The sequence below is a fragment of the Lissotriton helveticus genome, chromosome 9, assembly GCF_964261635.1.
Source record: "Lissotriton helveticus chromosome 9, aLisHel1.1, whole genome shotgun sequence".
In the NCBI taxonomy this organism is placed as follows: domain Eukaryota; kingdom Metazoa; phylum Chordata; class Amphibia; order Caudata; family Salamandridae; genus Lissotriton; species Lissotriton helveticus.
In genome coordinates this window covers 487561661-487574571 of record NC_136070.1, presented here as the reverse complement: position 1 = coordinate 487574571, position 12911 = coordinate 487561661, and the positions used below count along the sequence as shown (strand labels likewise).

The window sequence follows — 12911 nt, the reverse complement described above, 5'->3', positions numbered from 1 at the left end:
AACTGCAAAAAAATAAACAGGACTATGGCAGGTTCTGTTCACCCAAGCACTCCAATTTTGTAAAGCAAAAGTGTGCAGTAATTTTACCGTGGGGGTCGCCAACAAATTCCCTTGTTCAGGTGACTCAGCATCTACTAAGAATACAGTTCTGTACATTCGAGTGACTCAGCATCTACTAAGAATACAGTTCTGTACATTCGAGATCCTGGCATTTTCTGACCAGCATTAACAAAGCAGCATGGTATTTTATTGACTGTCATTTCTTTTTTTTATAGTTCTGCCATGTAATTTTACTGTACTGTAGGTAATTATATCAAAGTGCTCGTTTCTGAGCTTGTTTGCATGGATGGTGTGAAGGAGAAAGGGGGTGAGATCTGAGCTCCACCATGAGAAGGATTGTCTAGTTAAACATGGCGCCGCTGAAGACCAAACAAGTCATACAAGTAGCCACTGGGAAGGGGAGGGTTGTTCGTAAAATGGAGACAGTTTGTTGGATGTGCAGATTGCACTGGAATCTTGCAGCTTTGCTATGAACACCCACGACAATCAATTTTTTAGAAATGATTTTAGCATTTAACAAGAACTGCTTTGAAAGCGTTGCACGTCAATCAAAGCCCTTTTCGAAGAGGCCTGCAGAGGATAGCAGCTTCCCTTGTCATTGTTAGAACCATGTTGATTTAGGGGGTTCACAGTTGGCTTCATGTCATTAGGTGCACAATATTCCAGATTAACTCCTTTGGGAATCACCCTTTGTCCATCCTTAGACTCTCTGGTTAGAGGGGCAGCTTAGCTGACCATGCACAGCAGGAACTGCTGTGCACTGCAGAAGTAGAAACAAAATATGCCACTTAGTTACATTTTTAGGTCTCGCCTGGCAAAAGCAGCGCATGCGCTGATCTCGCCAAAGAGGACCTTTTGCAATCAATTCTCCCAAAGCCTTACATGCTCGCGTAGGGAAGGACAAAGATGGCGGCTCTTGCCATTTGTCCAAACCTAACATGTAAGGACAGTGGACAGTCCACCGCCATCTTGTTAAACACGCGTGCTTTCACTTTAAACTGTGTTTAAAGTGAAAGCATGCCGCCATGCGTGCGCACATACACGTGCTTACACTTTAAACAGAGCGTGCTTTAACTTTAAACACAGGTTAAAGTGAAAGCACGCTGCCATGCACATGTGCACTGCGCACCAGCCCTGCCGACCTCCCTTGTTCCTCTAGCTGCACTTCCCACGTCGCGCTCAACAACAAATGAGCACATGCAGCATTCAACAACACTTTCTCCACTGCATGATTTCACCACCTGCCTGTCAGGCTCGGTTCAAAGTTTACACTGTTTTACCTTTCAACTGTAATAGCTGAGCTCAACCTTGGCAAAACATTAGTTCATTTGTATGCATTTGGTCAACTTTCCATGCTATCTCCTGTTGCAGACTGAACTAAACTCCCTCTGAGCATCATGGCCCGGGATGCGTTTTTGACATTTCTAAAGGTTAACTTCAGACCACATATTAGGTAATGGAGCGCTGGTGGCCAGCTGCTCGGCTTCAAACTGTGCTGTAGCGTTACCCTCGCCCAGTCATCGCAAATTAAGACAAATGGAGGCCTTTGAAAGACGTGGCAAGGCAATATTTCGAAGAGACGTCAGAGCTCTCCAGTCAGTAGAGGAACCTGGAGCTGCCCCAGGTACGGGGTCAGACATTGGAGAACAACAAGGTAACTCCCTGGACATCTTCTCTGAGGAGAGGGAGGGCGCAAGCAAACCCCCTCGCACCCCAGAGGGTGATGCACAGGATAAAAACAAACTAACAAGTTACACTATTTTACAGGCCGTGAGATTTACAAGATTTTGGAAAAGAACAGACAAATCTGCGGTTTCATTTTTTTTATTGTTGAAACTCGCCACGAAAGTGCTTCCCGTCATCTGACATTAACGATGGGAGAAGCAGCTCGGCCAGGAAGGAGTTCAGGGGAGGCGACCCTTTCAGGAGCCAAGCTTTCTGCGGCTGGGAACTCCCGCCTCAGGAATACACCTCATTCATCGAAACAATGCAAACTGGTTGACAGCGATCCATGCGTGGAATTGAAACAAGTATTGAAAATGCAATAGGCCTCGTCTTTTATAAAGTTAAAGCCATTTTCTTTGCTATACAATACCATTAGCAAAGCAAATAGCTTTAACTTAATCAACGGCAAAACCTATTGCATTTTCAATGCTTGTTTTCTTTGCTTTTGGTTACTTAATTTGTACTGTAAAATTCTTCCGGACTACACCGGGAGCAATGCACATGCAGGCTTTTCAAGAAACAATCCCAAACAAGCATTGGCATAGCCAATAGGTCTCGCCTTTGGGACCTTATAAGTATTTCGTTATGCACCACAATATCCTTGGTGCAACAACATAAACTGTTACATGGCTAAACACTTATAAGGCCCCAAAGGCGAGACCTATTGGCTATGCCAATGCTTGTTTAATGTTGACTCTGACTGACATGGTGTTGTCATGCAGCTTGAAATTTGCTTCCTGACCACTCCCTCCCCCACACACATTTCAGTGCTCTTTGCAATTAATCCTTGACATTGCATAGTAACTCAGCATCCACAAAAGTGGCATAGTAAGCAAGGTTGTGGCCCTGCAACGATCAATTGAGATAGCGGTATAGTTCCCTTGGTGCAGCAAAGCAGAGCCAGAAGGGAAGTTTAGAAGCATTAAAAACTCAGGTCAAATTAAGTTTACTTCAAAAGTATATTTCCAGACCTGACCATTCTGGAGTTGACTTTGACTCGTTCTGCTGTTTATCTGACCTAAGATGTGAAATAGTTGTCTCCAAAAGAGACTGAATCACCAAAGTTAATCAACATCAGCTGAGGAACAGTTTACTCTAGGATTATTGATGCAAGTGATCACTGCGCCATGTACTCTTCCCAAATATGAACAACGAGCCCATGCCATTAAAGTTCACATTTGCCTTATGTCTGCTGGAAACGCGGGTCTCTCTAAAGACTGAAACCAAAGACTGAAACCTCTTCGACAGAAATGATCACCTATTTCTCCAATGATTGCTGTCCCTCGGGCTTTGAAGCCTCAATGTTAATTACTTTCCTCAATTTATCACTATTCCCCAAAACCACCAGAAGAGGAAATGGATTGTGTGACACATAGGCTGATGGTTTCATCTTCTATGTCCATTGTACTCTGCTATTATTAGCCATGTTAGTATTCTCTAGGTCTTTAATAATTTATCCCCCCCCCCCCAATGGACAGGGCTCTGAAAGCTGTAATAAAAAAAATCAGTTAGTTACACTACAGCATACATTCACCTTGACTAATGAGTGTGTGTACAAATTAGTAGACTCTTGAACAACCACTAATGGAGGCTTCTGGATGTGTGTCTGTCCCAAATATTCATCCAAACAAAACTGATGATCTAGTATGGTGCTGGGCATTCCTATAAGACATTAAGACATCACTGTAAATCCAAATAGGTCCCTGTACTTTGAATGGATTATTTTGAATCCTACAATTATGAACAGCCAGATGGTAGTGGGTGAAAAGAAAAACATATGTTATGCTAAATTTAACTAAGTCTAAACAAGCTAATGTTTCATTCATGGCATTGCCTACCATGCACCATAAAATGAACTACGGCAAGAAAATGAACAGGTCCCCGTCAAGAGCCACTATACCTTAAAGACCAGTAACACAAACATTATGAGCTACTAAAAAATATAGCTTGGATAGACTAGAAAGAATACTGGCATTAATGATCTGGCCACACGTCTAAAAATGTATGAATGTAGAAAATCCACCTTTTCTCTGTGGTCACCCCAGATTCCTTATCTTGTTCTGGACTTTATTTCTGAAGGATTTAGAACTCAATGTACTTTATATCTCTACAAACCAGGAGTAAAGTGCCAATGCTTTCCCTCTATAAATAATTAGAGTGGGTTATTCCCAATTGGCCCATTTAAGTAGCCTGTAGTTCTCTAGTATTTAATGGAGAAAGAGCACCCTGGCCCTGGAAGTTAATAACACTTGTGGACTACCATACCACTGAACCATCCACTATAGCGGCAGAGCAAACATGGCTTCACGCCTAACCTTTCTGCTGCAGTGTAAAACCTGTGGAGAGATGTCAAAATAACCCTTATTAGCTGTTATTATATTACTAATTCATTTCTATTTAGGACCTGTAGCCCCACAGCAGGGTGCTTGGTATTTAATAGTGGGACAGGTAGAAAATTAACATTCCATGTCCCTACAGTGACAAGGCCCAAAAAGAAAGCTATTTTCATTGTGGTCAGGCTAGATGTTCAATGTAGAAAACCGGAGTGCAGATTAAAATACTAATACTGTATCTAGAGTGGCCAGAGACCAGCTAGAACCAGCTAGAAAAATAATGAAACAACTATTTTAATAGTTATTAAAAATCCAATTACAATTTCAGATTTGTAATAAATATTAAGGAAAAGTTACTTTTAAAAGTAACATTTTCCCTGTCTGTTCTTAGAGGACTGTGACAGGGTGTGTGGACAGGACACGACTACGACCACGGACTGGTGGTCCGCCACCCCCCTCTCACCTTGCCCCTTGTCCCAACAGCTACCAGAATGCAGTTGGACTGAAGACCCGGAGTCGGGCTGGCCGGCTGCTCTCCACACACACGTCCCCTTTAACTGTCCAAACGGCGAGGAAGAGACCACGCCCCTCAGCAGCGTCGGAACGTCAAAAGGAGGAAGTCGGAGAGAGAGGACGGACGGCGTTTCCCTGGAGGAGTCTGGAGCAGGAGTCGGAGCGGGAGCAAGACGAGACCTTGAGGATACGGAGGAGAAAGAAGAGACTGGGATCCCGAAGCCAGGAGGCCAACTTTCCTACGCTTCGCCACGCCACGTTCCCACGGGAGGAGCGTGGCTTCAAGAGGTACGGGGTTGTGTGGCGGGCTGGGTGGGGAGAAAGAACCAGCCCCGCATGTAGATTTGTAAAGCCCCCTGTAAAGTTCCCCTTCCTTCCCTTCACAAGCACTCCTACCTCACGGACTGTACATAGAACCTTGAGCAACACTGTCACTGGTTACCCTCACCCCCGGCCCGGACTAATGTGTAAAGGTCCTAACAGTCACCTGATCCGGTTTTCCTTTCTTTCCTGCACCGGAGCTGAGGAGAGCAGGGAGAGAGTCGTCCCCATACCGGAGCCCACCCGTACCAGTCGCCATCCCTGGGAGAATAAAGCACGCTGGAGCAGTCTACCATCCCCTCTGATCCCGCAGCTCATTCCAGGGACCGAGCAGCTATCGTACAACGAAAGACTTATATCCCAATAAAACCCTCACTTAAACCCTTACTCAAGGAGCCGGTGTTTCTGTTTACTCCTAACCCCCCGGTCAGTCAGACTATCTTACCGGAAGGCCCTGTTACCCCGGGCCCCCTGAGACAACTGGTGTCAGAAGTGGGATATCCACCACCATCCATCCGCAACCTAAAGATGGAGGCCCTGATTGAGCACATAATCAAAGGCCAGGAAAAGTTGGGGTGGGCCGTAGAACGCCAGCTCACCTCCGCGCAGGCGGATAGAGAACTTTCCAAGACTACCATCACGGCCCAGATCGACAGCCTTAGGAATGTGCCGCCTCCCACCCAGGTCATCCCCGGAGAAGTGCGTCTGCACCCCCCCATACTACCGGCGTAGCCCTGCAAAAATATGTGCACGGGGAGGACCCAGATGCGTTTCTCTTGAACTCCGAAAGGGCCGCCCGTGCTATGGGGTGGCCCGAGGAGAAGTGGCCGTTCTTTCTTGCTCCGCTCCTTACCGGAGAAGCCCAATCGGCGTATCAGGCCGCAAACCCTCTGGGGAACACAGCTTATGCTATTATTAAGGGGGTTATCCTGGACCATCTTGGATTGGACCAAGAGGCGTACCGCGTACGCTTTCGGAAGGAAAGAGGGGTCTCCGGTGAGAACCCGAAGACCCTATTCTTCAGATTACGGATGGCCGCGGACAAGTGGCTACGACCAGATCTCTGCAGCAAAGAAGAGATACTAAAAGTGTATTTAGAGCAATTCATGGAAGCTCTGCCATATGCCACCCAACGTTGGCTGCGCCAACATGCTGGGCTTGATATAGACCAAGCCATAGAAATGGCGTCTCACTATACTCGGGCTCAGCCAAAGACTAGCCCTTGGGAACACGAAAAGACCCACAAAACCCTACCTCCCCTGAAAATAGAAAAAAGACCCAAAGCAGGAAACGAGATGCCCAAACTGCTTCGACCGACAGGAATGATGTCCCCCATGGCCAAAGGACCCCAGTGTTTCGAGTGTGGGGAGTGGGGCCACATAGCGAGAATGTGCCCCCGGAAAAAAGCCCAGGCGGAGCCCATGGAGGTCGGCTATCTCCCGAAAACGGTGATGTACTCCGCGGAAATGGGCAGCACATTCTATGTGAGTATGAGGATGAATGGTTTTAGGGTAAGGGCTTTACTGGATTCAGGGTGTCGACAGTCGGTGATCCAGGCGCGCTTTGTCAGCCCCGACCAGATTATCCCCCAGAACCCTGTTTATATCCGATGCGTACACGGGGATGTGAAGCCCTACCCTGTAGCGTCCATTACCATAGTCCTACCAGATAGAGAACCCTGTACGGTCCGGGTGGGGGTGGTGGATACACTCCCAGAGGACATGATTCTGGGGACGGACAATCCTGACTTCCTTTCCCTCTTTAGGGAGACCCTGTCTAATCCTGAACAGGGAGGGGCCCTGCCCACCTATATATCCCCCGAACCCTGGGTGATTGATAGGAGCTTTCGCTTTGCTCAGGGAGAAGACAGGACCATCTTCCATGCATGGGAAAGCGCCCATGCCACTGATGGAGTCAACCCCCTGACGTATCCCCGGTTCCTGCTTATGAACGACTTGCTATACCGCCAGGCCCAGCACGATGGAGGACTACAATTGGTGGTACCCCGCTCCTTCCGGGAACAAGTACTCTTCTTCGCTCATGCCCATCTGACAGCACAGGCCATGCAGGCAAGGAAAAAACCACGGAAAGCATCATTCAACATTTTTTCTGGCCTGGGATATATCGGGATGTTCAGGACTTCTGCGCAAAATGTGAGGTATGCCAAAGAAGAAACACCCATCGACCCAGTGCTGCGCCCCTAGAAAGGATGCCCATCATAGGAGTCCTCTTCGAAAGGGTCGGCATGGACATCATAGGACCACTGCCGAAGACGGGGCGAGGACACCTGTACGCCCTCGTTATCGTCGACTACGCCACCCGGTTTGTGGAGGCCTTTCCTTTACTGACCACAACGACTTCTGCAATCGCTGAGAAATTTGTAGAACTGTTCTCGCGCGTGGGGTTTCCCAAACAGGTCCTTACGGACCAAGGGACCCCCTTCACCCCCAAGCTAATGAAGGAAGTATGTACCACTCTAGACATCAGGCATCTGAAAACCTCGGTGTACCACCCCCAGACAGACGATCTCGTTGAGAGGTACAACCAGACTCTTAAGACAACCCTGAAAAAAATGCTGAGTGCAGAAGGACCTACCTGGGACCGGCTGCTACCCCTCGCCCTGTACGTCATAAGGGCCCAGAAGCAGAGTAGTCTGGGATGTTCATCCTTCGAACTCTTATACGAAGACTTCCCCGGTCCCTCCTTGAGATGACGAAAGACATGTGGGAAAACGAAGAACCCCAAGAACGGAAGAGCATGCTGGAATATACCACCCAGCTAAAAACAAAACTGGGGAAGTTACGAGACCTAGCGCACTCCACTCTGGAACATCAACAAGAGAGATATCAAAAGCATTACGATAAGGGGAAGAGGCTGAGAAGAATCGGCGTAGGAAAGTGGGCTCTGGTGCTGCTGCCATCCATAAGTAACAAAACCAAAAACGAGTGGCAAGGCCCTTTTCAGGTTATCGAAGCCATCGGCCAGACCACCTACAGACTACGCCTGTCGTCCACAAAAACACAAACATACCATATCAATATGTTGAAGGAATGGTTGGGGCCCTTACCGCGAGCCGGTGATTTTGTCACCCCTTCAACTGCCCCCAGCTCCTCAACATTGGATCAGCTGGTAGTGTACCAGGGGTTGACATCCCAGGAGAAAATAGAGCTGGCAAAAGTCTTGGAGTCCTTCTCCGACGTGTTTTCGGACATTCCTGGGAGAACCAGCCTAGTCGAACACCGCATCGAAACCCTTCCGGGGAAAGTCGTAAAACAACGCCCCTACAGGATACCAGCAGCCCGAAGAGAAGCGGTGAGAAGGGAGGTCCACGACATGCTTCGGTTGGGAGTGATTCGACCCTCCCAGAGCCACTGGTCGTCCCCGATCGTTATGATACCCAAGCCAGACGGTTCCAAACGCTTCTGTATGGACTTTAGGGCCCTGAACGCTGTGTCCCACTTTGATACCTACCCGATCCCTCGCGTGGACGAGTTGATCGAAAAAAATAGGCGACGCCAAATACATCACCACCATAGACCTCACGAAGGGGTATTGGCAGGTGCCTCTTCGTGAGGAAGACATGAAGAAAACAGCCTTCGTTACGGATGACGGTCTATATGAATTCACGGTCCTCCCCTTTGGACTCCATGGGCCCGGCTACTTTTCAGCGCCTCATGAACCAGGTGTTACAACCATACGTCTCGTTCAGCTCGGCATACCTGGACGATATCGTCATCTATAGCCCTGATTGGGACGAACATCTGCGCCATTTACAAGTCATACTCTCCGCGCTACGAAGGGCGGGGTTACACATCAACGCCAAAAAGTCCAGAGCAGCATTCAACAGCGTAAACTACCTGGGATACGTCTTGGGGGAGGGCACCATAGGTCCCCAAAGCGAGAAAGTCAGAGCGACAGCTAAGGTCCCCTTTCCGGCTAACAAAAGGAATCTCAGGGCCTTCCTAGGACTGGTAGGATACTACCGTAGGTTCATACCCAACTTTGCCGAGGTGGCAGCCCCCCTAACTAACCTGCTCCGAAAGAACACCAAGCTCCGAGAATACTCTCACCCCTCCCACGACTCCGTGAGTGCTTTTCAGCTCTTAAAAAGTACGATGACCACAGCCCCTGTCCTGGTATCCCCCGACTATACGAAGCCCTTTGTATTAGCCACAGACGCCTCCAATGTGGGGATTGGCGCTGTGTTGTCCCAGGTTGACGAGGGAGGGATAGAACACCCGGTACTGTATGTGAGTAGAAAACTCTTCCCCAGGGAATGTAGATATTCCACCATTGAGAGAGAGGCCCTAGCCATCAAGTGGGCAGTTGAGAAATTGAGGTACTACCTAGAGGGGAAACCATTCATCCTTCATACGGACCATGCCCCCCTGAAGTGGATACACCAGAATAGCAGCCAGAACTCCCGAGTGTTACGGTGGTTCCTGTCTTTACAGCCATACTCATTTTCTGTAAACCACCGAAGTGGGAAAGAAAACGGTAATGGGGACTTCCTTTCCCGTGTGTTTCCTCACCCCGAGCGGGAGATGCCGGGGGGGGGGGGAGGTATGTGACAGGGTGTGTGGACAGGACACGACTACGACCACGGACTGGTGGTCCGCCACCCCCCTCTCACCTTGCCCCTTGTCCCAACAGCTACCAGAATGCACTTGGACTGAAGACCCGGAGTCGGGCTGGCCGGCTGCTCTCCACACACACGTCCCCTTTAACTGTCCAAATGGCGAGGAAGAGACCACGCCCCTCAACAGGGTCGGAACGTCAAAAGGAGAAAGTCGGAGAGAGAGAATGGACGGCGTTTCCCTGGAGGAGTCTGGAGCAGGAGTCGGAGCGGGAGCAAGACGAGACCTTGAGGATACGGAGGAGAAAGAAGAGACTGGGATCCCGAAGCCAGGAGGCCAACGTTACTACGCTTCGCCCTGCCACGTTCCCACGGGAGGAGCGTGGCTTCAAGAGGTACGGGGTCGTGTGGCGGGCTGGGTGGGGAGAAAGAACCAGCCCCGCGTGTAGATTTGTAAAGCCCCCTGTAAAGTTCCCCTTCCTTCCCTTCACGAGCACTCCTACCTCACGGACTGTACATAGAACCTTGAGCAACACTGTCACTGGTTCCCCTCACCCCCGGCCCTGACTAATGTGTAAAGGTCCTAACAGTCACCTGATCCGGTTTCCCTTTCTTTCCTGCACCGGAGCTGAGGAGAGCAGGGAGAGAGTCGTCCCCATACCGGAGCCCACCCGTACCCGTCGCCATCCTTGGGAGAATAAAGCACGCTGGAGCAGTCTACCATCCCCTCTGATCCCGCAGCTCATTCCAGGGACCGAGCAGCTATCGTACAACGAAAGACATACCCCAATAAAACCCTCACTTAAACCCTTACTCAAGGAGCCGGTGTTTCTGTTTACTCCTAAACCCCCGGTCAGTCAGACTATCTTACCGGAAGGCCCCGTTACCCAGGCCCCCCTGGGACAAGGACATATTTGAATTTGCTCTCCCACTTCTGCCAGCCAGTAGGTAGGTAGGATTTGAATAGGTGTGAAAGAGTGCAAGACGGTACCAGAAACAAAATATAGGCCGACTTGAACAGGCAGATATGACTCTTGAGAATGTGACATAATTGGCAGTGTCCAGCTGTGAGCATAATTTTTGACATTACAGTATCCAATCCTACACAACAGGTCTCCAGAGTTCTACCTATAATACTGGAGGGACCCCTCATAGGAAGTTAAACAGGAACCCAAAACACTTCTAGTGTATCTACTTTCTGGCTGCTGGAAAACCTTACTTCTGTTCAACCAGACTTCTGTCTCTGGGCTTATTGTGGGGTACAGTGACTTTACCAAACTGAATTTTAGAGTTAGATGTGGGAGGACATTAGGATTAAAACAAAAAGGCATGAGGCTTGCGCACCCCTCTGTCGTACTGCTAGATGCAGGAAACTTTTCTTCACCATAGGCCCCTCCATGCCTAATAATCCATATCGGACCAGTGAAACCATATTTAAACAATTCCTTCTTTCACATTTAATCCATTACTTTTGCTGAAAATCACTGCGGAGACAGCGTGTTGTCACCATGATTCTTTTATTGAACATTTCCAAATGCCTCCTGCTTGCCCATCCAGGCTTTTAACAGTGACACGTAGAAAGAATCACAGATACGAGTAGGCTCATATAATTTAATTTCACCCAATGCATTTCGAGCCAAGTGGCTCTTCGTCAGGGGTTTGCTGAAACAAATAAAAGAGACAGCTTCACCAACTGCTCTAAACAGACTTTGTGTCCAATGGAAATCGTAATATGACTGCCCCTGCGCCACCACCCTTATCAACCCTCACTCCCTGCTATTACCCAAATGTGAAGAAACTCACATGTTGCACAACAAAGATGTTACACCCTTCACTGCTAAGTGCGAAACCCCCCAGACTCAGAATTACATATCTAAAAAAAAATGCTATACATAAAATCACTACATGCATTGTACCAAACCAATCAAACTCCCATCCTATTAATCAAACCCTCCAAACCTTCTTATAATATCTCCAAAGTTCCTCACTACATCTTAGTGCAGAATCTCCCCGCGTGCTGAATAATCTATATTTAAACTTTTACCTCCGGAGCCACAACCAGCAGCCTCATCTTAGCGTGTGTTTTCCCTCGATACCAACAAAAAAATAAGCTTTCTCCACCTCTAAAGCAGGACATTAGGATTACCATAATACATTTCATCCACTCAACCCTAACACACAAACACACACACACAGAGCCAAAGTTTAGCGCGGCCGACGACTTTTGTCACCTGGAAAATGTACAAAGTAGGTTAGGGTGGTCTCAGAAATGTGTATTCCATTGCTTAGGGCACGTACAGAAGTCATTCACACCCACTAGCTCGTGCCAGGCATAAATGTGCCAGCTCGAGGCAGCCCCTTCAGGACTCTCCTGGACAGGAGTAGTATCTGAAGAGGACTGAACATGTTGTCTGCGACCTGAGAGGAGCCTGGAGAATTGGACCCAGCTCCGTTTAAGTCCACTTATTTGCCCTAGGTACAGAGGTCATTAGGTTAGGAAAGCTAGAAGGAAACAACAAACTAAAAGATGCATTTTCCGGCTGCTGACCTATGGCAACTGGACCCCGCAGTTTGGCCTCTGTCGAACACCCTGTGACTCACTTAAGTGCCTCCTCTAAGGTTCCAGGTGGGGCTTTTTCTGTGGTGGATTGGAACTTGAAGGACTAAAATCAGGAAGTAAATTCTTGGACCCTGACAAAACTTGTAGAAGCATCGAAACCTGTCTGCTGCAAACATGGACTATCAATGGTACTTAAGCTTCTTAGCACTATTCGAACTTCATCTCTCTGGATCCTCTTAGTGGATTTTGGTAATTTTGTTTCTTAAATGTTACTTTATTTTTTTGGTTTGTTTTTTTGGTTTGTTTGGGTTTTTTACTGTTTTGCATTTTTGCTTTATTATTATCACACTGCGTTAATACTTTACACATTCCCATAGGTTGAGCAGAACTGCTCTCTGCCTGGACTACCGTGGTTTTGAGCATAGGTCAATTTAGTGACTGAGGGTTTACCCTCACAAGAGTTTTTTTTAATTAACACTTTCAAGTAAAAAGGGCCTACCCTGACAAGACTTGTTAATATTCTTTGAGGTGGGTAGTCGCCCACCCCAATTAATAATCACATTTCTTACAAAGGGACCCTTAGATAAAGGGAATAACCTCAGTTTTGTAGGGTTTCCGGAAAAGGCTGCATGTGATGCACCAGAGCGGTTTCTTGAGAGCTGTTAAAACTGCACTGAAGTCAGAATATTTAGCTGCAATTTTTTTTTACTGTTGAAAGAGTGCATACAGCATTGGTTTTGTTTCAACCTGCTGGTAGGCCTCCAGGGGCCAGAAAAGCCAAACTCTTTAGCTACAGCGACAGGGATGTTATCCTCGAATGGGC

The 12911-nt window shown here is 47.9% G+C and overlaps 2 protein-coding genes across 4 annotated transcripts in view; one reads left to right on the top strand and one right to left on the bottom strand.

Moving 5' to 3' along the window:
- The window catches only part of PPP2R5E (protein phosphatase 2 regulatory subunit B'epsilon), a 445062-nt gene that overhangs the window by 380805 nt on the left and 51346 nt on the right, over positions 1 to 12911 (bottom strand). The window lies entirely within an intron of this gene.
- On the top strand, positions 4945 to 8953 carry LOC144782800 (uncharacterized). Its single transcript, XM_078662086.1, has 2 exons — positions 4945 to 7350; positions 7405 to 8953. Exon 1 carries the CDS (start codon positions 5756 to 5758, stop codon positions 7154 to 7156), a length of 1401 nt encoding a protein of 466 aa, XP_078518212.1. The 5' UTR covers positions 4945 to 5755; the 3' UTR covers positions 7157 to 7350; positions 7405 to 8953.

Bases quoted from the DNA above. Each gene is read 5' to 3' on its own strand.
- LOC144782800 (XM_078662086.1), top strand. From the start codon at position 5,756: ATGGGGTGGCCCGAGGAGAAGTGGCCGTTCTTTCTTGCTCCGCTCCTT.